At 38.4% G+C, this 24,660-nt stretch overlaps 1 protein-coding gene across 23 annotated transcripts in view; it reads right to left on the reverse strand.

Annotated features, from left to right (window-relative positions):
• Dlg1 (discs large MAGUK scaffold protein 1) overlaps nt 1-24,660 on the reverse strand; it is a 210,279-nt gene that overhangs the window by 72,470 nt on the left and 113,149 nt on the right. For all 23 annotated transcript variants that reach the window (XM_037209803.1, XM_028894066.2, XM_028894065.2 and 20 more), the window contains 6 exons: nt 20,960-21,013; nt 9,970-10,020; nt 7,478-7,602; nt 5,174-5,343; nt 3,693-3,829; nt 302-446 (listed from right to left, as the gene is read on the reverse strand). In XM_037209803.1, coding sequence (XP_037065698.1) covers nt 302-446; nt 3,693-3,829; nt 5,174-5,343; nt 7,478-7,602; nt 9,970-10,020; nt 20,960-21,013 — 682 coding nt within the window. The remainder of the gene's footprint in view (nt 1-301; nt 447-3,692; nt 3,830-5,173; nt 5,344-7,477; nt 7,603-9,969; nt 10,021-20,959; nt 21,014-24,660) is intronic.

Below are 24,660 nucleotides of genomic sequence, written 5' to 3' on the forward strand. Positions count from 1 at the left end.
ATTGTGGACCACCTAAGAGGACACTGGGCACCAAACTTGGAGCCTCTGTAAAAGTCGTACGCTCTCTTAATTGTTGAGCCAGCTCCTCGGCCATTTTCTTCTTTCCTTCTGAGACAGTCTATAGCACGGATTGGCCTTAAGTTATTTTTACAATCCCGATCCTCCTATCTCCCTTCTCCTTAACAATATATAGTATTTTTATGATGTCTACTCTGTTTTATTACAGTATACTGGTAACATTATAAAGGACATATTTGTGAAAATAAGACAAATTTAGGCAGCCTTAAGCTAACACACTTACAGTTAGTGATGTCAGGTGGTGCATAGCCATCATTTATATACATACTTGTTGGTTTTGCCACTTTCAAATAAACAAAATCAGATGTATTCTTTAAGGCAGTTACTGCTTCTTCATGAGTAACTTCTTCTAAACATACACTATTCACCTACAAGAAAATACCAAGAGATAATATTTGAAGACATTTCATTATGCTTTCTGATTTTTAGTTGAAAATAATTACCCAAAAGATATGGGATATGAGAAAGTAATTTAAGGAAAACAAAGATATGTGGAAAGAAAAATGCCAATCATTCTATGAAACAAGGAAATTATTTACATATGTTCATGAAATAGACATTTTGATTCTAGCTCCTTTTCCAAGGCCTCAACTTTCTCTCACTCAGAAGACATTTAGGGATGTAGTAAATTCTTTTAGGGAGAGACAGGGTTAAAACACAAACTAAAGCCGGGCGGCGCGCCCGCGCGCCCCGCGGCGGCGCGGCGGCGGCGGCGGCGGCGCACGCCTTTAATCCCAGCACTCAGGAGACAGAGCTAGGCAGATCTCTGTGAGTTTAAAGCCAGCCTGGTCTACAGAGTGAGATCCAGGACAGGCTCCAAAGCTACACAGAGAAACCTTGTCTCCAAACAAACAAACAAACAAACCCCCAAACAAAAACAACAACAACAACAAAAAAAACAAACAAAAAACCCCCACAAACTAAAGTAAGCTATTACTATTAAGTACTGCTCAATTTGTACAACAATGCACAAATACCCTGACATTCTGTCACTAAATGTTATGTTTTCTTATTTTCCTATTTAGTGTTAGATATGGAACATAAGAGCTGACAAGATATACTGAGGAACTCAATGTGCGGTAGGAAAGAAGATGATCTCAAAGTTTAGACTTGAGCAAAGTTATCTGACATTGATCAAAGAGTCTTGATTTACAGTTAAACAATGACCTTGGGAGTAAGCACTAACAAAACACAGAATGCACATCTTAATGTTTGTAAGAAAGGAGAGAGAACCAGTGAGTGAGATAAAGAAAAATATCAAATTAGAGGCTAATTATGCGAAATACAAAAAGTGTTTGGAAAATGATGGTGTGCCACGCACCAGGTTATGTCAATTAAAAATGAGGCTTCAAAAATTGTGTAAGTTCAGTGTAATTGTGAGAATAAAGGCTTCATTAAAGTTCATTTAGATATAATGCAATCCTGTTGCTTTTGAAAATCAACACAGGTTATTGGCTTCGTGCCAACAGTACTGGTTCTGGACAAACAATAAAAATAAAATTGAGGGCTGGAGAGATGGCTAAGCGGGTAAAAGAACTAGCTGCACCATCCCGACAACCTGACTTAGATCCCTGGACTCAAAACCAATCCGCCGTGGTGCTACACATCTGCGATGCCAGCACTAACGATGGAGGCAGACAGACACGGGGGCTCCGCGGGAAGCTAGCCTGGGGTGTGCAGCACAGCAAGAGAAACGAGGGCCACCCTGCCTCAACAAGGGGCAAGGGAGTCCTGAGCTGGCACCTGTACTCACACACGTATGCAGAATAAAAAATAAGTACGAGATGAGAGACATCGAGTGATCTGCGAGGCTGTTTGTATTGGCAAATGTGTACTTGTGGTGGAACTACTGCTTGTACTACTGCTTAGGGAAAGGCTGGCGATTCCACTATAGGACAAGAAGTGAGAGCAGAGAGCACGCTCCTTCCCCCTGCCCACCGCCAAGTGCTAATGCTGAAACAGTTACAAGTGTCTAGAAAACAGTAGGGTGGTAGCTTTGTGGCTTAGTAATGTTACTAGCAGAATACCCAATGAGCCAATAAAACCCATGCTTACTAGTCAATGAACTTTGTATACAAGTACACAGCATTCTTCCTACCATAATTATTATAACACTCCAAGTGGAAATGACTTAATTACCACTCTACTACACCCATTTTATGGCTTCACAAATTTATCTGGGTCCTCACGTCACTAGGCTTGAACGTACACTGCCCTGGCTATTTTTGCCCTCATTCTGTCTCCTGTTACCATTCTCTCAGTCTATTTTGATTAGGATTAGGCATGGCTGATGTAACCCACACTTGTGAAAATGTTAACATGTCTGACATGTTGTGCTGGCTGGTTTTGTGTCAACTTGACACTGCTGGAGTCATCTGAAAGGAGGGAAACTCAATTGAGAAAATGCCTTCCTAAGATCCAGCTGTAAGGTATTTTCTTAATTAGTGATTGATGCGGGAGGACCCAGCCCATGGTGGGTGGTGCTACCCCTGGGCTGGTGGTACTGAGTTCTATAAGAAAGTAGGCTGAGAAATCCATGGGAAGCAAACCAGTAAGCAGCACCCTCCATGGCCATCAGCTCCTGCCTCCAGATTCCTGCCCTGTTTGAGTTCCTGTCCTGTCCTTTGGTGATGCTAATGTTAAGCCAAATAAACCTTTTCCTCCCCTCCTGGTGTTTCATTGAAGCAATTAGAAACTGTAACTAAGATACACGTCTAGCTTTCTCCTCCCTTTCTGGACTTCATAGGACCTTAACTTTTCTTCAGGTTTCATTTTCCTAGAGAACATGAAGATGAAGGCAGTTGTTGATAAACATTGGATAAACTATGATAGAGTCAAAGTTAAATTTGTATGAAAGGATTTTAGCTCTAGGAAATGATATGGATACATCACAGTATCACCACACTGACCGAAAAAAGCATGAGAAAACTACATACAGTCCAATACCCTCAAAAAAGTTTCCAAATAATAAGCTAAATATTTAGACATATGTATGTGACTAAACATTCTAATTATTTTATGTGTTTTCTATTCATTTTGTGTGCACGCGCACATGTGCATGCCTAGTGTTCATGGAGGTGAGAAGGTGGCATCAGATTCCACCTAACTAGAGGCACCGTGGGGGCGCTGGGAACTAAGTCTGGATCCTCTGAAAAAGCAATAAACATTCTCAACCACTGAGCGATCTCTCCAGACCCTGTTTAAACAATTGGTAAGTAGAAAAAAAGATACACAAAATTACTGGTGTTCTAGTTTTGGGGATGAGTAACGACTTCATTGGTTTTCATTGTGTTATAAATGGACGAGTTATAATAAGAGGGCCACACACGACCATGATAACACTGCACTGTAAACTTTGTGATTTAACAAGTCTGTGCATTTCAGGACTCGAACTCTTCAACTAGGAAAGAGAGGTGGGAGAGAGGAAGTGGGGAAGATGGAGAGGGAGGAAGAATCAAAACCAGAGTGGGCTCATAAGAAAAAGTAACAATACAAGGATCACTGCAGGCTAGAATCCACTCAGATAGCTCTTACATAGTTTCAGTATAAAAATAGCAGTTTTGACAGGAAAATGTAGACAGGAGAATGACTTTTAGAACAGTACTTATACTCACTGCTAGGAGCTTATCTCCAATCTGAAGCTTGCCATCCTTGTGTGCTGCACCTCCTTCAATTATTTTGGTTACATAGATGCTGTTATCACCAGGAATATGCTGATTTCCAACACCTCCAGCAATGCTGAACCCAAGACCTGGTTGAAATGCACTTGTTTAGAGTCACATCAATAAGGTGAATTAAAGCTCAGGGGAAAAGGGATGACAATCAGAAGTGATCATTCCATCACACAGAAAATGATTTCTAGCTGACAATGGCGGTGCATGCCTTTAATCCCAGCACTGGGGAGGCAGAGGCAGGCAGATCTCTGTGAGTTCGAGGCCAGCCTGGGCTACAGAGCGAGATCCATGACAGGCTCCAAAGCTACACAGAGCTACACAGAGAAATCCTGTCTCGAAAAACCAAAAAAGATTTCTTAAGTTATCTGCTTTTCAGATCTTAAGTGTAGAGACTAGAGAGGTGATCTGTGGTGAAGAGGGCTGGCAGCGCTCACAGAGGACCAGAGTGCACACACACACACCAGCTCCCAACCACCAGTGACTCCAGTTACAGCGACCCAACATGCTCTTCTGGCCTGTGACCACCAGTCACTAACATAAGCAAGCAAAACAGTCATACAGATAAAATAAATCTAAATGTTTTTAAAAAACCTTAGGTTATAAATGCAGGGTTTCTAATAGTTACAAGTGTTCCTTTTTCTTTGAATTTCTTAAAAGTCTTTCTGTAAGTGGACTTCAGAATCAACAGAAATGTAAAATTATGTTTTGCTTTTGTTTCTACTGTAGTTACATTGTTTATTAATACTTCAATATTTTCTCAAGATTAAAACAAGTGAGGGGAAGTATTTTTTTCTTTGTACTAAGTAGAACACCAGGCTTTACAAATGTGGACACTTTCCCCTCCTAAACAGTCTTGAATTGACAACCTAAAATAACAATTTTTGCAGTTCCAAAATCCCATCTTCAATACCAAATTCTCCACAGTTTTCATTTGTTGGAATCCTACTTCCTCTAGGAGGTCAAGTGCTAGAATTACTATTTCAACTTATCCTCAATCTCATCAATGTCTTCAGAATTCAGAAATCACTTCACCAGTCCTCGAAACAGAGGTGACCGCCATGATACACACCATACTATCTTTTTCTTAAAAAAATAAAGATTTACTTATTTATTTATTTGTTTGTTTGTTATGTATAGTGTTCTTTCTGCCTGCATGTGTGCCTGCACACCAGAAGCGGGCACCAGATCTTATTACAGAAGTCTGTGAGCCACCATGTGATTGCTGGGAATTGAACTGAGGACCTCGAGAAGAGCAGCCAGTGCTGAGCCAACTCTCCAGCCCCATACTATCTTCTTTTAAAATCAAAAGTTAATATAAACACTGCACACGATTCTACTGAGATAAACGTATGATAACCTTCAACATAAAACAATGTTTAACTCGTGTTTCTTACACTGTCTTACTCTGATTGACAATGTACCTTTAGGACCTTTAATGAGTTTTATTTCCATGATTTTCTCTGATGCTGGCTTCCGCCTTTTCACGTACAATCGCACAATAGATCCAGCTTCTTTCAGTGCCTCGACTGCTTTGCTATGGGTTACATCTCGAACATCTGCTTCATTTACTTTCAGTATACAGTCATTTACTCTGAGAAAAACATAAAATATTAAAACAGTAAGTATCAATGTTCTATTTCACCATTTTTTAATTTCATTTTATTAAAATAATTATTTATTCCAGAACTATACATGAAGAAGCTACATCTTAAATTTCAATGTATAAATTTCTCAAGAAATTTATAGCACATCTCAGCAAAGGGAGGAAAAAAATTGAAAACAGATTAATTTAAAAATATTATTTGTGTACTCCTTCTGTACAGACAAAGATATTGGATAAAAATAGCAAACATTGGCACGGACCACTTGCTAGGCACTTCCTTGGTGTTTTAATTCTTAAACTACTTGTACCAGTTACGTATAGATAAAATTTTTACCCATGAGGCATGATGAATTTAAATATATTGCTCTCAAGGTCATTAATGAGTGACAGAGCTGTAATTAAAAATAAGAGAAATGGCTGGGTGTGGTGGTGTATGCCTTTAAGTCTAGCTCTCAGGAGGCAGAGGCAGGCAGACCTCTGAGTTCAATGCCAACCTTGTCTACAAAGTGAATTTCAGGACAGCTACGCTACACAGAGAAACCCCTGTCTCAAAGAACAAAACTGAACAAAAAAAACCCCCAAACAACAGCAAAACAAAAAAAAGGAGAAAACTGGAGCTCAAAGAAACTTAAAGTCAGTTAAGCTAGTTGAAGGTCAGAAGAAGGTAGTATCAATTTTAATTTCTTCAAATATGAGATGTAGTATTAAACATTACTTATATTTAAAAAATTAAAGACCGTATCATTTACTTCAAAGTTCTCTTATGTAAACAACATAATTTCATGGTAACTAAATTTACTTTTTTTGTTCTTATTCTCATCATTTTCAACTTTGCTCTGGTCCTGGCTTTGACTGCATGGCACTCCATCAGAAGAAAAATGATGGTCATTTCAAATTAGCAGAGGAGAACAAACCATATGTAAGACAGTACAAGTGGTCCTGATAAGTTTCTCTATCACACCCAAAGGAATGACTAGTACTCTGGGTGTGTTCTTCAATTAAACAGGGAACATAGTAATTTTCACATAAGCTACACAAACAAACAGGGAGTGACATGAGATTAGGAAGTAAATGTTGCATATGCATGGATGGTCAAATTCCTAATTTTTATGTCTAATTCACTAATATAATATATACGACCTGCCCTACCAATGAGAAGAGAGCTGAAGTACTCAGAACCTTAAAATAAGATGTTGATTTAACAGCTCATAGACTATAAAATCCTTACTCCCAACATGTCAGTCTGTAACTATATATAAACATAGATCAACCAAAGAAACTGGAAAAATGGCCCAAGGAAATACCAGTTTTGCAAAAGACATTTTCCAAAACAGAACACTATGTAAGTTTATATACATGCTTTCCTAAACAGAAAATAAAATTGTTTTGTGACTTTGTCTGATAAGGACAACTCATGACATCTATAAAATTGATTACATGGGGGCCTGGAGAGATGGCTCAGTGGTTAAGAGCACTGACTGCTTTTCCAGAGGTCCTGAGTTCAATTCCCAGCAACCACATGGTGGCTCACAACCACCTGTAATGAGATCTGGTGGCCTCTTCTGGCCTGCAAGGACACATGCAGACAGAACACTGTATACATAATAAATAAAATCTTAAAAAAAAAAATGGTTACAGACATTTAAGCCATCAAAATGCATTACTTGTCTGTGACCCAAGATGCAGTCCTAGGGCATGGCATTACTTGGCTGGGCAGTGGTGGCACATACCTTTAATCCCAGCACTCAGGAGGCAGAGGCAGGCGGATCTCTTGTGAGTTCGAGGCCAGCCTGGGCTACCAAGTGAGTTCCAGGAAAGGAGCAAAGCTACACAGAGAAACCCTGTCTTGGAAAAAAAAAAAAAAAAAAAAAAAAAAAAAAAAAAACCCAAAAAAACCACCCCCCCCAAAAAAAACCCCACAAACCCAAAATGCATTACTCAAAGTATTATAATACCTAAGATAAAACTGAATTCCCAAAGTCGGAAACAATACAATGAGAAAAATTACCCGAGAGTTGGTCATTTAAATGGGCTTGAGCATCTACCTACATTTAGTTTTTATGTTGTTTCTTTGTGTTAGTTCACGTCTTTTGTAACACACAACATTAAGTTTAAGACATACCGCAATCTTCCATCCTGGGCAGCTGCTCCTCCTGTGATAATTTTGGTGATGAAAATACTTGAGTCATCTCCAATGTGTGGGTTGTCTGTACCTCCTGCAATGCTGAAACCAAGCCCTGAATTTCCCTAAGGACAGAGGGAAAAATTCCAGAGATCTAAGCATTTAGGCTCTAGAAACTGTACTAAACTAGGAACTATAACACAAAAAGGAATATGCACAGGTAAGAGAAAGAGTCTAAATTAAATAGACATGCACTTCATATAAGGAAAAACTTCTTCAGAGGTATTGCTCAGTAGGAGAGGCTAAAGAAAATGTACCAAGTTCTTCAGAAGCCTAGTTTGAAGTTCTTTATTTACAAGTATGTGTAATTTGTCTGTGAATTACTCTCTACTCAGAGAGGTGACATAACAAATTTCTTTTAAAAGGCGTCTATCTCATTCATGTTTGATAGGGCAAATCTCTTCCAAGAGACAAAGCACGTGAACTCTTCGCTTCGCTAATTAACTTGTTAATTAATTAATGTATTTGAGAAAGGTCATCCTATGTAGCCTAGACTAACATCAAACAGGATGCAATCCTTGCCTTGACCTTCTGAGCTGGGAATACAGATGCCACGATGCCTGGCTACCGCCTTTACTTTTGAGGACAAACATCATTTCATCTTTTAAAAAAGGGTGGGTGGAGGTGGTTGCTTTTCTTCTGACCACTTTGCCAGTTGTTTACTTAAAAACCAACAAACTGGCGCTGATAAGTAACAGCAACCATTACTCTCTGAGATGTTTAACCAATGTACCCAAATAGCATGGCATTGTTTTAGTACTGAAGCCCAACCTGAGAACTTAATATTGGTGAGCTTTTCTTATGGCAAGTAGACTTTGTCAACTACCACTTTACCTTTTTGCTTATCTTACAAAAAGAAAACCGAATTTCTGAGGACTATTTGCACACAAAAGGGGTCCTACTGCCATAAGAAGTCTATAAAGAGAAATGATATTTCTTTGAACTAAGAAAAGGTATGTAAAAAAATGTCTATTTTCTCAAGAATTTTCTGCATGTAGCTTTCTAGCAACTCAAATAAATGAATATATCTGACTTGTTACTTTAACTATTCATATTTAAGGACTTAACTAATTTCCCACTACTTGTCCTAAAATTGCAATATAATTAATTTTTTTTTTGTTTTTTGAGCCAGGGTTTCTCTGTGTAGCTTTGCGCCTTTCCTGGAACTCACTTGGTAGCCCAGGCTGGCCTCGAACTCATAGAGATCCACCTGTCTCTGCCTCCCAAGTGCTGGGATTAAAGGCATGCGCCACCACCGCCCGGCTTATAATTAGATTTTTTCAGTTTATATTCCTTAAAGAATTAGTAGGATGTCAACACTACTAAAAGATTGTGAAAAGCTGCCAACAAATTTAAGTATTCAAGCTTTTTAAGCAGTGAAAAATATACAGTCCTAAACTAAATATGATAAATTCAAAAGGCATGGAGAGGATTATAAATCAAACAGCAAGAGATGTCATAAAATGCCACATTAAAATATATGTTATAGATTAATGCTGAGCTTACTTGAGTGTTACTGAGGTACCTGCCTAATTTAAGTAGGTGGCATGAAATTAAGTAGTAGACAATGAAGATCTACTACATATTCAAAGACCCTTTCAGTTTTACTTGTTTTTCAGGCATCCATTCTGGCTTCAAACACAACACAATGTAAATCTAAGATTTCAGTTTTTAAAATGCAGGCATTTTGTTACTCTGGAGAGTTACTTGTGTAGAACATTAAATTCCCTGAAAGTGCCTGCCAGACAAGGGCAGCCTTTCTAAACACAGCATAAACTGATTATGCCCGCACATCCTCTCATCCTCACAAATAAGAATGTATGTATGGAGGTAGGCATGTGTATCTGAGACAAAGTCTCAAAGCTCAGGCTGCTTTGGATGTGCTGTGCAGTAAGGCTGGCCTTCAACTCCTGTCACCTCTTAAGTGCTGGGGACACAGGCGTGTCGCTGCCCAAACGCGGGCCACTTTCTTAGAGACAATTAAAAGAAAAATCTGACAAACTACCATAGTCTAGAGCACCCAAAGGAGATAACTAAATGGAGGGTTGTTTCCTGGAAAAAACAAAACAAAAACAAACAAACCATAAAAACTAAGGAATAAGAAGTGTAGACTTCAGTTAATAATACTGTACGTACATATGATGACGCATTATGGAAACAAATACACTGTAACAAAGGCAGATGTTAACAATAATGGAAGCGGAGTGCAAAGTAATGGGAATTCTCTGTACTATCCTTATGCCTTTTCTGTAAATCTACAAAAACTTAAAGGACATTAAAGAAAATAAACATTCTGAAAATGCCATGGCTAATTTTATGACCTGTGATCTTAAAAACATTTTTCTGGTTTTGAAGAACATTTCCCCCTTGTATTCTATGATTGAACAATATATTTAAAATTTCAAACAACAGATTAAGATAATAGTTTTTACCCTTTCAAGTGTGATTTCCTCATATTCATAATCTGCATCAGTACCATTAACCTATAGAGGAAAAAGAGAAGTATCTTAAAAATTCAGAATGAAAAATCCAAAATGTCAAGATTATTCTACATGATTTGTTAATGAAAACCTGTTAAACACGACAGTGGTTAGAAAACATAGCCTCACGTTAGTAACTTTAGGAAAGATTTACCCGGAATGGAGGAGTGTAAATATGACTATGCTATACTAGTATTACCATGACTTTCAAAAACAGGAGGGGTGCATTTAGCATTTACTATTTTTGAATGCTGAGTTTTCTTCTGATTTTTTTTTGGGGGGGGGTTTGATTTTTTCAAGACAGGGTTTCTCTATGAAACCCTGGCTGTCCTGGAACTTGCTCTATAGACCAGGCTGGCCTCAAACTCAGAGATCCATCTGCCTTTACCTCTGGGATTAAAGGCATGCACCACCACACCTGGCTTAAAGGCTGATTATTAAAGATTTATTTTATGTGAATGAATGTCTTGCCTGCATACACACCTATGCCCCACATGCATGCAATTATTTAAGGTGGCCAGAAGAGTACATTGGATATCAGTGGTTGTGAGCTGCCATGTGGGTGCTGGGAATTGAGCCTAGGTCCTATGTAAGAGCAGAAAGCTCTTTTAACTGCTAAGCAACCCTCCCTCCCACAGCTCATCTTTCTTGTCTTGATCCACATAGCTAATTGGTTATCAGCTCTACATAATTTAAATACCTTAACTTTTGAAAACATTTCACTTCTTCATTCTCATTGTCATTTCTTTGATTCAGGCCTCATTTAAACTTCTTTTGGAATACTGCAAAGGAATGTCATCTATCCAATCAAATTTAGATTAGTAGTATCAACTGCCCGAATCACTGTATGTGTGCGCGAGCGTGCGTGTGTTTAAGATTTATTATGTATACAGTGTTCTGCCTGCACACCAGAAGAGGGCACCAGATCTCATTACAGATGGTTGTGAGCCAAGTGGTTGCTGGGAATGGATGGAACTCAGGACTTCTGGAAGAGCAGTCAATCATCCAGCCCCCAAATCATTCTGGGTTTCAATCAGACTGATTTTCAAAGTCCAGGCTGGTAACATAACACATGTCTTTCAAACCTTTCAGAAATTCTCTTTGTCTAAAACTAAAGTCTGTGGCTTTCTAACCAAGCCTCTGTATGAATTAACCCCCACTGACCACTTGCTCCCATCTGAGACACATCAAATATGTTCTCTTCCTCCTTTCACTTTATTCTCTATTCTCTCTAAAAGAAGCATCCCCGTAATGAGTGTCCCCGTAATGAGTTTGAATCCTTGCATTATCATTTCTAGTACTAGGGGGCTAGGCAAATATACTCACTATAGGTCAAAAGAGATTATGAGAGTCTATTTCTGAAGATGACTCACATTTTCTACCCTACTTACTCTACAGTATCACTAAATCTAACACCAAGGGGCATTGAGTCTAGGATTCAGGTAAGTCCTACTACTACCTTAAATAAAGCAAATTATATTAGATGGTTGAGCCTGGGTTTTATGATACTGTGTAGTACTTGGCTTTGCCTTACAGTTCATTTCTTATAACTTAGCAGATACTGCTGTGGGCCACAGAAATATGTAGTAGGAATTTAGCTGACTATGGCAAAAGCTATTATCTGGAAGAGTTAAAAAACTCTTCCAGAGGATAAAGCCAAGACACAAGGAATTTTAGTGATATTAGCTTCCCCCCAGAGCTGAGGACCGAACGTAATATTAGTTTTTAAATATATTAGCCGGTTCCTGCAATGATTTCCTGGTGTGCTATGGTAGCGTTCCCAATTAATTCTTTTTCTAAGAACTTCTAACAGTGTAGCTGATCATTCTTTGGGCACAATTTCCCCTATACTTGGGTATTTGGATAACTTCCCCCAACTGTGTTGACAACAAGTCACATAGTCAAGATCCCATTTTTTAGGCTTTTGTTCCTTTGTTTCTTAGCATTAGACTCAGAAGTCTGCCTTTCTGTAAAATTGTTGTCATTTGCAAGTATCCGGCTAGGACCATCTCCAGACAAAAGTATTTTATCTGAGATATCTCTCACACATCCAAGGACAGACTGCAGATAAGCATCCATATCATCTGCTAGTCTCCCGAATTAAAGTAAATAGTCAAGTCCAGGTAGATATTAGGTACAAGCCTTGTTTCTTGTGCAACTTAAGCTTAAACCCTCCTTTCTCCCATAGCCCAAGTGGTATGTCTACACTTCCCCTTTAACAGTCTACTCAGAACAAAGACTTTTATACACCAGGTACATCAAGCTGTGACACAGGCTGCCTAGCTAACCCTGCCCCGCCAGGAAAAGGCACAGCCGAGATTAAGGGCAGTTTGATTTCACTCATGACTTAGTGACTCAGACTCTTAACATTTTAACTAACCACTTCTAAGAATATAATTTGAGCACAAAATTCCCTTTTCTCAGATCTATTAACTAAATTTAGCCCTCAGTTGATTCTATTCTTTATTAGTCACTTCCCTTTGGGCTGTAAATGATAACTGACAATTACTGCTCTTTGTGTGGATCTTATCATCTCCTTTTCGACCCTGAAAGAATTCAAGCCTGGTGACCTTGCCTTAGCCAGAACATTGCTAATTGTATGGGTATATAACTGTAAACCTCAGAGACTTAGGGAGAACTAGATTGGGGAATTATGATGGAATGAACTAGATTTGGAAAAAACTAGATGGAAAAGAACTAACCAGAAAAATGTAGAGAGAATCGGGCAAGAAAGGAGCTAAGTATGAGAGCAGAAAAGAAGCTGTGTAGACAGAAAACTGACTCAGAAGAATAAAGCGGAAAGACTAAAGAGTTTCATGTATGTAGATTTATTGGAGTATCCTTGAGATTAATTAATCTGCTGCTGGTAGCATCTCTTCTGGAACTCTGGGAAAAGACTATAGAGGGGCTTGACCCTAATAGTCTTTGTTACCATAAAATCTTAGGAAACTCCAACTGCTGATGAGCAGATAAAAATGAAGGAAAACCAAGCAAGATCCTCGGTCCTCAGTCTTAGCTTCATTCTTAACCAAGTAGCCAGCACCAACTGCCATTCAAAAAACATGAAGTAATTTTAGACTTCCTAGTTTTTAGCAGTAACCCACCCAAAACACTATTAGCAGTTAGTTATAACCCAGCTAGTTAACCTGTGAAATTATGAGAAATAATGAATTACTGCTCTTTTAAGATATAGCTTTTAGTGCGATTTATATGAGAGATAGCAAAAGAAACACACACAATACACACACACACACACACACACACCCCAAAAACATAAGCCCCTTTGCCCTCTTCGCTGTATATAGTGACCCTTAGTCCAGGTCTGTCCAGAAAGTAGCTCATGATTTCCTTGAGGGCATTTGCAATCCATATCTACTGGGAGACATGAGGAACAGGAAGAGAACAGAAAGACTGCAAACCCCGCCACAATCATATGTAAATTTTTCATGGTCCTATTCATTTTCTCCAAACTCATCTATGTACTTGACATAATCCCACTCCTCTGAAAGAGAGGGGAGAGGAGAAGAGGGAGAGAGGAGAGAAGAAATGGAGAGAACTTGTTGCATATACTGTGGAGGGCTGGATTTAGACATAAATGCTTCATCTAAAGAGTTAGGCTGTTCAATGGTTGTTTATATTTAAATTTAAATCAATTAATACTCAATTAAATTTAAATTTCATTCTGCTACTGTGGTGGGTAACAATTATTGATATGACTTTGTTGTATTTCCCTTATATCCTAAGGATAAATCTCACTAAACACAGTGAATAGTGATTTTATTATTGTGCTTTGAATTCAGATATAGTCTTCTTACTATTAATTCTGTATATTTTCTTTTTAGATGACTGATTGCTAGGCATTTCACATTTTTTTGTTATTATAATTTTTGGAACCATACTTTCTCTTTTCTTTTTTTTCTTTTTCTTTTTTTTCTTTTTTTGAGACAGGGGTTCTCTGTGTAGCTTTGGAGCCTGTTCTGGAACTCACTCTGTAGCCCAGGCTGGCCCCGAACTCACAGAGATCCACCTGGCTCTGCCTCCCAAGTGCTGGGATTAAAGGTGAGAGCCACCACCAGCCGGCTTTTTTTTTTTTTTTTAAAGTAATTTATTTATTTTTATTTTATGTGCATTGGTGTTTTGCCTGCATGTAGGTCTGCTGTGAGATGTTCTCTATGGCAAATATGTTGCTCTGATTGGTCAATAAATAAAATACTGATTGGCCAGTGGCTAGGCAGGAAGTATAGGCAGGACTAATAGAGGAGAAAAGAAAGAACAGGAAGACAGAAGGAGTCACTGCCAGCCGCTGCCAGGACAAGCAGAATGTGAAGATGCCGGTAAGCCACGAGCCACGTGTCAAGGTGTAGATTTATGGAAATGGATTAATTTAAGCTATAAGAACAGTTAGCAAGAAGCCTGCCATGGCCATACAGTTTGTAAGCAATATAAGTCTCTGTGTTTACCTGGTTGGGTCTGAGCAGCTGTGGGACTGGCGGGTGAGAGAGATTTGTCCTGACTGTGGGCAAGGCAGGAAAACTCTAGCTACATATGTCTGTATGAGCGTGTTAGATTTTGGAGTTACAGACAGTTGATATCTGCCATGTGGATGCTGGGAATTGAACCCTGGTCCTCTGGAAGAACAGTCAGTGTTCTTAACCACTGAGCTATTTCTCCAGTCCGGAATCATACTTACAAGTGGTTATTGTTTACATACTGGAGTAACATTTATTATTAATAAACTTTAAAATGACATACATTTTGAATACTGATACATATATGCCATAAAGAAACAACAACAACAACAAAAAAACCCTGTAATACATATATTCAGTCCTTTCCTGACACAGACTTAAATTTTCTAATTAGAAAAACATCAATATAATCAAAGAAGACAATCCTATTATGTTAAAAGTGTACTACTTGGCCAAAGGAAGATAACATAGATGCTTAGTTTATTAATACCATGTAGTTTAGGTTCAAATCAGCAATATTTTTCCTATAGAGTCAAGATATTATGCATCAATATTCATAATTCATGACTCACACTGCATAATCTAAGTAACTAAAACCCTCAAAGCCAACACCACACAAGCCAAAAATCTAAAATAAAATGTACAGAAAAGCAAAAGCTTTTCCTAATGGAAACTAATTTTAACTAAATCAAAATAAGCCCTAAAGAGTTTGCTTAAAATATGCCCCAAATAATGAATCCAAGTTGATTTAAAAATACTTAACTATCAACTATATTACATATGGAAAAAATTGAAGATTTTATCATGTAAGAAATTATCAAATCTCAACTAAATGAATTTTTTTTTTTAACATTTCACCTTTAGGATTAGTTTTAAGAGAAAATAATGACAGAGAAGATGAGAGTGAGTTCAACAAATTTACCTTTTTACCTCTTTAATGGAACCTGTAGAAATCTTCATTTTTGATCCTTAAGTCTGCCCTACATTTTTACTTAAAAATATTTTATTTTACTATTTTTATCTTAAAAAAAAATCTTGTGTTTGTGTGGCTATCATGGAGGTCAGAGGACAACTTGTGGGAGTCAGTGCTCTCAGTCCTGAGGAATCAAACACAGGTCTGTAGGTTTGGAGACAGAATATGGCTAAATGGAGAGACAGCCAAGTTCAATGCCAGTGAGGTTGTATCAATTTGTACTTAAAACCGAGTTTAATACATCATATTTTAAAACTGAGAGCTTACCTCCAAAAAAGAATAAACAAAGATGTTTGGCCTCAGTACTTGTATTAAATATAGCAGTGAGGGTTCCAGTCAGGGAGGTAAGTCAAGAATCAGACACATGTGGACTGGCAAAGAATAAGTAAAACTGTATCTGCAGATAACAGGACTGCATTATAGAAAATCCAAAGAAATCTACAAAGGATCGGAACTAATAAAGGGTTCAGCAAAGCTATAGGATAAAACACCACTATCTAAAATTGTATGGTATTTTATTCACTACCAATAAGTATACAACTTATATACTAAAAATTATAAAATTTTGCTGAAAGGAACTGAAAGAAACTTACATATTGCTTATAAGAAATTTATTTATTTTTTTGAAAAACAGGAGCTAAAACCATTCAATAAGGAAAGAACAGGCTTCAACAAATCATGACAAGCAAACTCTACATTCATAGGAAAAGAATGAAGGTATAGCCCTACCCACATCCTACGAAAATGAAACCAAAATGGATCAATACCTAAATTTAAGAGCTAACATTATAAAAATAGTAGGAGAAAACATAAATGCAAATCCTCATGATTCTGCATTAGGCAAAGTTTCCTAAGACTAAAAGTAACAAAAGAAAAAAGTGTGATTTGGACTTTGATGTTTCAAGGGAAATTATTAAGAAATTAAAATATGGAGCTGGAGAGAGGCTCAGAGGTTAAGAGCACTGGCTGCTATTCCAGAGGGCCTGAGTTTAATACCCAGCATCCACATGGTGGTTCAGAACCTATAGTGGCATTTGATGCCCTCATCTGGTATAAAGGAATACATTCAGACAAGCGTACTCATATACTTAAATAAATCTTAGCTGGATGTAGTGGTGCACACCTTTAATTCCAGCAGAGGCACCCTACAAAGCGAGTTTGAACTCTACAAAGTGAGTTCCAGGACAGTCAGAGCTGTTACACAGAGAACCTTGTCTTGGAAAAAAAAAATTGTTTTAAAAGGAAATTAAAATAAAGACAACATAATGGGAGAAAAAACTGCAAGCCCTATACGCACAGAGGACTTCTATGCAGAACACTTCAAAGGGAACTAAAAGACAACTAAAAGTGGGCAAATCACCTAAACAAACATTTCCCCAAAGATGTAGAAATGGCTAGTAAACACATAAACACTGTTTAACTTCCTCAATCACTAGGAAATGTAAACCAAAGCCATAGTAATATAGGATATCTATAATTAAGAATATTGTAACAACACCCTTGATGAGGAATAACAGGATTAGTGGTGGTGGAGAAACTGGAAACCCCATATACTGCTGGTGGGAAACAGAAAATAATATAGCTATGCTGGAAACTAATTTGTCAATTCCTTAAAGTGTAAATATACTTATCATATAGCCGAGCAACTCCACTCTTAGTATGAAATGAAACTTTATGGGCACTCAAACTTCTAGTGTTAATCACATCAGTTTTATTCATAACAGCAAAAGTAGATACACCCCAAATGTTTCTCTGCGATGAGCATGTTCATGTAAGAGAATATTTACCAACCAAAAGAAACTAGCAGGGTGGGGTATGCTCAGTGCAGCCTGAGACTCAAAAGGGCCTTGGTCACTGCGGGTGGGGTGCGGAATGGGGGACCAAAACAGTAACAAAAACAAAACCACAGAATTGATGCTTACTACACCATGGACAAATTTTGAAAGCACTATGGAAAGTGAAAGGAGCCAGACAATTAAAAAAAAGTCACAAGTGGAATGATTTTATTTATGTGACAAATCCAGAACAAACAAAACACACTGTGACTTAAGGAGCCTGGGCACTGAGGAAGAGTGGGAAGTGATTATTTGTGAGTACAGGATTTCTTTATAGGATGATGAAAGTGTTTTATAACTCGATAGTGGTGACAGCAACATAATGTAAGTACATGAAAAACCAGGCATCCTGTGTTTTAAACAGGTAGATTTTGTGGTGTGTGATTGTGGCCTGGGGAAGAGATGGTAATGCAGGGCTCGTCTCTGCACCCAGACTGTTGGCAAACTTGCTGCTCTCCTATGTCTGGCTACTGAGTGTTGGGGTTACATACACATGCTACTAACTCTGGCGAAATTTACAATGAGTTAATATTTCAAATGGCATGTTGTACATGACCGAAAGCTTATTAGCACTGTGCTGTTGAGTGCTTGGGGTAAAAATACATTAATGTAGTTTTGTTGAAATATAAACAGGCACAACTTTTTGAAGAACAATTTAAGCAAAGTGGGCCTATGTGGCCAACTGAAAGCAAATCCTTAGGCACTCGGTCATTCTGGGCTTCCAGACCAGGAACACTGTATACATGCTGTTGCATTATCTTTGCAGGGGAGAGTGCAATGCGTGATCTGACTGTAGAGTCTCACTTACTACATAGTTATGGTGATGTGGTGGCCTCCAAAGGCTCATGAATGCTTGGACCCCAGTTGGTGGAACTGCTTGGGAAGGATTAGAAGGTGGGGCCTTGTTAGAGGAGGTGTGCCACTAGGAATGGGTTTAGAGGTTTCAAAAGCCCGGGCCACTTCCAGTTAGCTATCTCTCTATCCTTGTGATTGTCGTCTTACCGTGTAAGCACCCAGCCACTATAGTGTCACCCCATCTCCCCATCATGACGGTCAGGGACTAACAACGAACACTTTCTTCTAGAAGTTGCTTTGGTCACGGTGTCTCTTCACAGCAATAGAAAAGTAATTGAGACAGATGAATTGGTGTTATTGTGTGCATGTTCACGTGTATGTAGGTATATGTCGGTGTGAGTTTGTGGAGGTCAGAGGACTATCCTGGGTGTGGTCTTCAGATGCTGTCTGCCTGGATTTTTTCCCCCTCTTTTTATTTAAAATTTATTTCTTTATAAATTTATTAATTTTTTTTTTATTCTTACATACCAACTACAGTTCCCCTTCCCATCCCTCCTTCTGCTCCCCACCCTACCCCATATCCACTCCTTAGAAAAGGTAAGGCCTCCCATGGGGAGTCAGCAAAGCCTGGTACATTCAGTTGAGGCAGGTCCAAGCCCCTCCTGACTGCATCAAGGCTGAGCAAGGTGGTCCACCATAGAGAATAGGCTCCAAAAAGCCAGCTCATACACCAGGGATAGGTCTTGATACACCTGCCAGGGGTCCCTCAAACAGACCAAGCTACACAACTGTCTCCCACATGCAGAGGGCCTAGTTCGGTCCCACGTAGGCTCAACAGCTATCTGACTAAATTTTGGAGACAAGATGGTTTACTGGCCTGGAACTCACCAAGTTAGTCCCAGGGATCCACTTGTCTCTCTGCCTCTCCAGGGCTGGGATTACAAACACAGGCCACCAGACCTGGTTTGTTGTTGTTTGTTTTTTTTAGATAGGGTCTCAGTGTGTTGAACTAGTTGGTTTAGAATTCTCTACAGAGACCAGGCTGGCCTCAAACTCCCAGAGATCTGCTGCTTCTGCCTGTCTAGTGATGGGATTAAAAGCATGTGTCACCACGCTCAACTCACCTGGCATTATTTCACAGGGGTTTTGGGAAACAGATCCATGTCCTCAAGTACTTTATTGATTGAACTATTTTCCCATCCTTGTTTTTGAAACAAGGTCTCACTGTAGCCCAGGGTAGCCTCAAATTCACAATCTTCCCATCTCAGTCTTGAGTGCTAAAATGACAGATGTGGGCCACCACATCTAGCAACTACTAGTATATTGTCTTAATAATGAATAAATTACATTTTGTCTAGACTTTCTATCAAATCTCAAGTCATAGGGATTGTCTAGAAGGCCCCACCCCCGTCTCCCCAGCAAAGATATAAATGTTAGAAACAGTGTCTAGAGTGCAATGTTCTTTTCACATAGTCACTATCACTGTGAGAGGTAACACTGATGGAAAGAAGACTTTTGAAAAGTGATGAACAGCTCTTTGGAGTCGGCATCAAGTCTCTTTCTTTCAAAACCCCCAAGTATGCCACACACCAGTATTTATATGAAGACAGAATAAGACGTTTGTTGAATAGACTGAAAACTAACTGTGGATTTTTATTTTATTTTATTTTTTTTTTTGGGTTTTTCGAGACAGGGTTTCTCTGTGTAGCTTTGTGCCTTTCCTGGAGCTCACTTGGTAGCCCAGGCTGGCCTCGAACTCACAGAGATCCGCCTGCCTCTGCCTCCCGAGTGCTGGGATTAAAGGCGTGAGCCGCCAACGCCTGGCCTAACTGTGGATTTTTAAAAAGTGGGTAAAAGGGTTTCCTAAGTTTATAAAATGACACAGCCCAGCTGGAAGCAGAGCACTACTTCCAGTTCATGCACAGGCACCAAGCTCTTTGCCTCCAAAGCCACTTTTCTTCCAAATCAAAGTCTTAGATCATTGCTCTGGCTATTGATCTGGAAGGGGAAATTTTTTTTTAAAAAAGTAAGTTTACAGAAAAAAACTAAAATTGGAGTTAAAACTATTTCTTCAAATACACAGAAACCAGTTTACTAAAAAACTGATCATGTAATTAAAATTCTAAAATTACTGTGATTATGCAAGCATTATGTAAGTAACTACACAAAATTATTATGAGTTGGGTTAGAGAGATGGCTCAGCAGTTAAGATAGCTGGCTACTCTTCCAGAAGATCTGGGTTCAATTCCCAGCACCCACATGGAGGCTTGCAACTATCTGTAATTCCAGCCCTTGGAGCCCTCTTGTGGCCTCTGTGGGCACTACACACATACATTGCACAGACATGTATCTAGTCAAATACTCATACACATGAAATAAAAATAAATATAAACCACCCTCTAAATTATTGAGTATGTAAAAGCATTTAGTGAAAGTTATTTATAAACTCAAGATTAAAACATAAATTTCTATTTTACCATTTCTGCTTTGTGTAAATCCTAAAACGATTTAGTATTGCTTCATTTACTATAGCAACTCAACCAGATGACAGTATGATTCTATTTACTATCAATGATAGGTATATTGTATACTAGTAGAAACAAAACTTTTTTGAGACAGGGTCTCATGTAGCCCAGGCTGGCCTTAGACTCACTATGTAACCCAGGCTATCCTTGCACTCCTGATCATCTGTCTGCCCCTGCTTACCAAAGGCCAGCATTAGAAGTGTGTACTATCACAATCAGGTTTGCAGTATATAAAGTCTTAAGTAGAATTCATTACAGAAAATAATGCTGTGGCCTTTTTGACTACATGAAATTGAACAACAAAAAGGGCAGAATTAGTTAAATCTGGTGATGAACAGAACTTACGTAAGTTGGTGTCTCCAAGCTGTCTGTGTTGACCAGCACTGGAGGAGGATTTGCCTGTAAAGAAAGAGTTGTAAAGTGTTAGTCTAACAAGGAAACCACCAAGCTCCAGTACCATGTTCTAAGTAATAACAGCTCAACACAGACTGGCTGTGAGTCTTTTTTTTTTTTTTTGAAGCAGGGTATGGCTCTGTAGCACAGTCTGGGTTTGAACTTGTGATACTTCTGATGCAGCCTCCCACGTGCTGAATTTTACTGGCTTGCTATTTCTAAAGTTATTATGTTATTTAAGCTTTTTATATATTAACGCATTCAGGTGAGATATATTAAACAATACAGCCAAGTGAGGGAAAACGAGATCTAAACAGCTGTAACTAGGTTTGCTATTGTTTCCCTTTTTCTATTTTCTTGTGTTTACGTACATGTTGTATATGTGTGACACACGTGTGAACACGTACACATGGAGACCTGAAGTTAATGTCTGGATCATCCTCCACTGCTATCCCACCTCACTCTTCAAGGCACATTCTCTTACAGACCCAGACTCTAGTTCTACTCTTGCATGGCAAGTACTTTAACCACAGAGTCACCTCTACAGGCCCAAGTCTCTATTTCTATGAAAACAGGTTCAAATATGAGATTTGAAAAGAAGCTCACCACAGTCTTCTCTAACCCAAGTGGCATTCTTTAGTAAAACAAACAAAACTACTTTGTGAGGAAACCCAGTTATTTATTTCCAAGGATCCCACAAACATTCCAATCATTTTATCAATCTAGGAAAAAAATTCTGCCAAAAATGAATTATTTGAATGTTGAAAAAAAGAGTCCTCTCAAACATACACAAAACTATCTGCCACACAGAAAATCAGTCACAAATTAGGAGAAACAGACTATTTCTCCATGTAAAGACCTAGATTATTTTGGTTTTTGCTGTTTTTCTAGACCATCCACAAAATAATGTTACAACATGTAGAACACTGAGCATCTAGTAACTCTGAAAGGAAAAAGAAAAACAACCTGGTTTCTTGTTAAGTTCAAGTTCTTTTCTACATGGATGATACTAAGGAACAAAAATCAATTATCAAATGAAAAACATACCAGAAATGATAAATTCTTCTTAACATTATTTTTTCAAAATGTTTTAAGATTTCTTTGTAATAGTGCTAAATCAAACACTAATATGAAGGATTACTGTCCTTTAAACGAACTTTCAGAGAGAGATACTTATATGGTAACATTAATTCTTTAAAGAAGTACACAGCAGCCAGGCGGCAGTGGGGAACACTTTTAATCCCAGCATTAAGGAGGCAGAGGCAGGGGAATCTCTGTGAGTTTGAGGCCAGCCTGGACTACAGAGTTTCAGCACAGCCAGGCTACAGAGAAACCTTGTTTAAAAAAAAAAAAAAATTACTTAGCAAAGTTGTATAAAAGCACATTGTAACACAAGACAGTTTTCTTCTAAATATACAAACTGGCTTTTTATTTATGTACTTAAATTTAAATTTTTGTTGTTTTGAGGCAGAGTCTCATAGTACTGCCCAAGATCTGGAATTCTTTATGTAGCCCAGGCTGGCCTTAAACTCACAGCAATGCTCCTGCCTCAGCCTTCCAAATGCTAAGATCACAAGCATAAACCACCATGTCCAACTTTGTGTAGGTAACTTTAAAATGTGAATATGTAAGCCAGTAGGGAGACACATGCTTGCAATCCCCCACAAGGCTGAGGTGGAGAATCTCAAGTTCATGAACAGCTTGAGTTACAAACAGAATTCAAATGATACATTACTGTCAGTCAAATACTATTCCAACGACCATTTGATAAAATGGGTAAGCACAACAATTTCAGTTTGGGCTACATGTATAAGAGGAGTAGTTTAAAATAAATCAGTAGTATTTTAAAAAATTATCTACAAAGACAACATGAACTCCTCCTACATGTTCAACCCTATTTAAGTAGTCTATCCATGATTTAGTGACATCAAACAAAGCAAAACTTACAGACATCTGGGATTTTACAGACAGTTGAAATGACTCATTTCTTTCTTTCTTTTTTTAAAGACTTATTTATTTATTATGTATACAGTGTTCTGTCTGCATGTATGCCTGCAGACCAGAAGAGGGCATCAGATCTCATTACAGATGGTTGTGAGCCACCATGTGGTTGCTGGGAATTGAACTCAGGACCTCTGGAAGAACAGCCAGTGCTCTTAACCGCTGAGCCATCTCCTCAGCCTATGACTCATTTCTTAGTGGCAAAATGAGATTGGTAATCTTTACCTTACTCATGACAGAGCTTCACTGTATTCTGCCTAAGCAATTTTAGAGAAAAGGCTATTTAAAGTTTAAAATAAATTATATTCCTCACCCACTGTGAAAGGAAGTCATTTGATTCCCTCGACTCATCTGTATCAACCATGCAATAGGTAGGTGTTTACGGAAGCCTAATTTACATAATTTATTAATATATTAACCATAATTATTAAAATGTTTCCTGTCAGAAACAATCATCATTGTAGATGCTTTGTTTTTTATTCTAGTAATTTATAATACTGAAATATGTATATAAAACAATACAATCTTCTATTTACTTAAAACTTAAATAATGCAGAATAAGTTGTCTATAGATATTGGTAAAATTTAGAGTGACCATACCTAAAGGGAAACCTTAAGAAACATGAAACTGGAGAAAAAATCATGAATATTCACAGTAAGAATTAAAAATTTAAATCAAACTAGCAGCTGGTAGATAAATCTATCATGACAGAAGAAACCCTAGCAATTTAAAATACATTGTGACAGAGAGAGAGACCTTGGAACATTCAGCATTAAATAGGACATCTCCATCGAATCTCTCCCTTCAGGGCTCAGAGAATCCCCCAGAAGAGGAGGCAGAAAGAGCAGAAGAGCCTGAGGAGATGGAGGACACCATGAACAAGACCCTCAGAATCACCATGATCAAGAGCTTGAGGAGATGGAGGACACCATGAACAAGACCCTCAAAATCACCATGATCAAGAGCCTGAGGAGATGGAGGACACCATGAACAAGACCCTCAAAATCACCATGATCAAGAGCCTGAGGAGATGGAGGACACCATGAACAAGACCCTCAGAACCACCATGATCAAGAGCCTGAGGAGATGGAGGACACCATGAACAAGACCCTCAGAATCACCATGATCAAGCTCACATGGACTCAGAAGCCGAGACAGGCTGCACCAGCATGCAGAGGCCTCCACTCCCTGTATGTGTTACGGCTTCCAGGGCAGTGTTTCGCTGGGATTTCGGAGTGGGTGAAGGAGCGGGGCTGACTCTTCTGCCTTCTCTTGGGCTCTTTTCTTTTTTCTTGGCCAATTCTAATGAGTTAGTTTTTGTTTGATCATATTATATTTTATCATTAAACACGTCATTATAAAAAAGAAAAATATCATAAAAGGTCATTGGAAATAAGAAGTTACAGACATAAAGCTCAAGTAGCAAAATGGACTGATTACCTCAAATGTAGGCACCTAACGTAACAGTAAAACATCCAAGTGGTATCAGGAAGTAGGAAATGAAAACATCTATGGATATATAAATTATGTACCAATTTAAAATTTTCTCTCAAGATGGTATTTGTTGAGATAGTATTTTATATTTCTCCAATTTATAGTAACAGGAATGAATGGAGGAACACAATTTGCGCGGACGTTGAAGATATAAACA

This window comes from Peromyscus leucopus, chromosome 12 (genome assembly GCF_004664715.2).
Source record: "Peromyscus leucopus breed LL Stock chromosome 12, UCI_PerLeu_2.1, whole genome shotgun sequence".
Taxonomy (NCBI): domain Eukaryota; kingdom Metazoa; phylum Chordata; class Mammalia; order Rodentia; family Cricetidae; genus Peromyscus; species Peromyscus leucopus.